Source organism: Austrofundulus limnaeus, unplaced genomic scaffold (genome assembly GCF_001266775.1).
Source record: "Austrofundulus limnaeus strain Quisiro unplaced genomic scaffold, Austrofundulus_limnaeus-1.0 Scaffold568, whole genome shotgun sequence".
NCBI classification, from domain to species: Eukaryota; Metazoa; Chordata; class Actinopteri; order Cyprinodontiformes; family Rivulidae; genus Austrofundulus; species Austrofundulus limnaeus.
Window position 1 is genome coordinate 212,575 of NW_013952970.1, and position 2,432 is coordinate 215,006.

The window sequence follows — 2,432 nt, forward strand, 5'->3', positions numbered from 1 at the left end:
GAGGGGACATGGGGAGATTTTTTTCTTTTGCGTTACCTCGCAATATCTTTGTTACCTCGCAATACTTTTGCGTTACCTCGCAATACTTTTGCGTTACCACGCAATACTTTTGTGTTGCCACGCAAAAGTTTGATTTGTACATGAACTGAATTGAACAAGACTTTTATTTTGAAATATCCAGTTACCAAAACAGGATGTGTCGCCACAAGTTCGTGAAAATGACATTGATGTTGCGTGGCTGCACTGTGTTAAAATATCAACATATGACATACTTCCATGTGTGTCTGTGTGATATATTCATTCTGAAGCTGAATTAAAGCAGTAGGCTAACTCACTAATGGTGAACATGTGAGTTTGTTAATAAACCGGCAGCACAACAGTGATAAATGAGTTTTGTGTGGGAAGGCAAAAAGAAAACGAATCTCCTGTGTCACTTCGCGGGCTCTGTAGAAATCAAACACTGAAGCCAGGAGGGATWTTTTCTTGCCAACATGGCTGACAGATTTCCAACTGGAGTCTAAATCTGCATGAAAAGTTTGAGCCTCCTCAGCTCACACACCAGAGGAGCACAGTGCTCTCAGGTTGTCTTTAAAGCAGGAAACCTTTCCTCTCCCTCTGATTAACCTGCACCAGCTCAGTGATTTGATGGAATAACCATCGCTCAGATTTAAGATGTGGCTGAGGTTTGGATAGTTTTAGATTTTGAAAACATATTTAACGCCCCCCCTCCTGTATAAGTGTGAGTTTTAAGTGTGCTTGCTCAGCATGTCCTGTTCCCTGACGCCCACCCATGAATGTGACTTATTCTTCAGATTTAACCTTTAGCACACGGTGCTGGGACAAAGCATGTCATTACCGTCGTTATATCATTACCTTAAATATGGCAGAAAATATGTGATTTATTTACAACAAACTGTGTGGATGTTTCCTTTAAAATATTTATTTCTACCTTTCCTTTTATTGTCCTCAATGTATTTAATGTAAAAACTAAACGGCTGCTGGTGGCGATTCACCAAGAGCTGCAGAAAAAAATAACGTTTCGTCTGCAAAACGCCGTAAAGATGAAACAGCTTGAAATGTGATGAAGTCCTGCGTCTCTTAAAAAGCTGCTTTAAGAGACTTTAGTGAGAAACTGTGACCTCCCTCAGCCGTACACTGCCAGGTCAGTGCTCTTCTTTCACCATCTTTATTTTATTTAATTCAACAACTTTCATTTTCCCTTCAACAAGAAGTTCAAAGACCAAGTTTCTGTAAAATCTTCTGTTTACGTTTCAACGTCTTGAAGCTGTAAAAATAAATGTTTTTACAACAGAACTGCAGCAGCTTCCTCATGATGMAAATATGTTTCTTTATGAAAATAAATTACCTCGACTGTGTCGTTTTTCTGACTCTGTCCCTGCTGCCCCGCTACATGTTTTATAGATTAAAAAAATAAAAAACAAGAGATTAAAATCTTTCAATTTGAGGTGATTAATAACAAATTAAATCTGTCAGATTCTGCAGTTCTTCCAACACATTAAAGTTCAGGTTTAAGGGTCGATAATCTGGATTACAAATCCTAACAGTGTTCCATGTTTCACATTTATCTGTGGGGTGAAGCTGAAGTGAGCAGAGTCCTTTTTCTCCTGAAGAGTGATGAGATTTTCAATCCTGACTCAGATTTAATCTCCTGAAAAAACACAAATGTCAAATTTTAGACGACTTCATCGCTAAAACAAAACCTAGGCTCTGTGTAGCACTCGTTTCTCTGACCTGTACCTACCTCTGTCACTTGTGGCCTTTGATTTTCTGGATGTCCTTGGGGCTGAGCAGCAGCATGCCATTCTTGAATCGACCCACCAGACCTGAGGGTGCAACACCAGAACCAGAGCCAGGACCAGAACCAGAGGATGACGGCTGCTTCTTGTCCCTGCTGGAGAACGATCACACAAACAGGTTGGGTAAAAGACAAATTTATAGCTCCGCTAAACAGTTTAATTTGTGTGATCAGCAGTAAGTCGGGCCCTGGGTTTTCCATCCTGTTCTGTTAAAAATCATCCACAAACTGCTGCCATGGCTTCTTCCTCATCCGCCATCTTTACAGGACCTCCGCCTGCAAGGCAGGGCTCATCTTTTGATGTTTTTCCAGTGATTTTTAGTCAACCGGAGCAKAAAAACAGCTGCGCCAATCAACATGAAGTTAGTCAGGACWGTAGATGAGTCTGACCTYCACTGCACCGCCAACAGTTTTAAAATACACCCCATATTGGATGAGGGGGCTCCATCTAAAAAGYGGGTGTCTGAAKTAATAAAGTTGTTTATAACTCAAAAACTTTTCAACACAGGAGCTCAGATTTTTGTTGTTTAGCTCAAAGATTCTTAACCTGTGGGCCACAGCGCCACCTTGAGGGCCTCAGAAGAACAACAGTTTTTAACTTTGGGCCACAGAGGGC

At 40.9% G+C, this 2,432-nt stretch overlaps 1 protein-coding gene across 1 annotated transcript in view; it reads right to left on the reverse strand.

Annotated features, from left to right (window-relative positions):
• Positions 1-1,170: 1,170 nt before the first annotated feature.
• fsaf1 (40S small subunit processome assembly factor 1) overlaps positions 1,171-2,432 on the reverse strand; it is a gene marked incomplete at its 5' end in the record, with an annotated part of 3,369 nt that continues 2,107 nt past the window's right edge. Inside the window, 2 exon segments of the mRNA XM_014026570.1 lie at positions 1,171-1,669; positions 1,763-1,912. Coding sequence (XP_013882024.1) covers positions 1,768-1,912 — 145 coding nt within the window.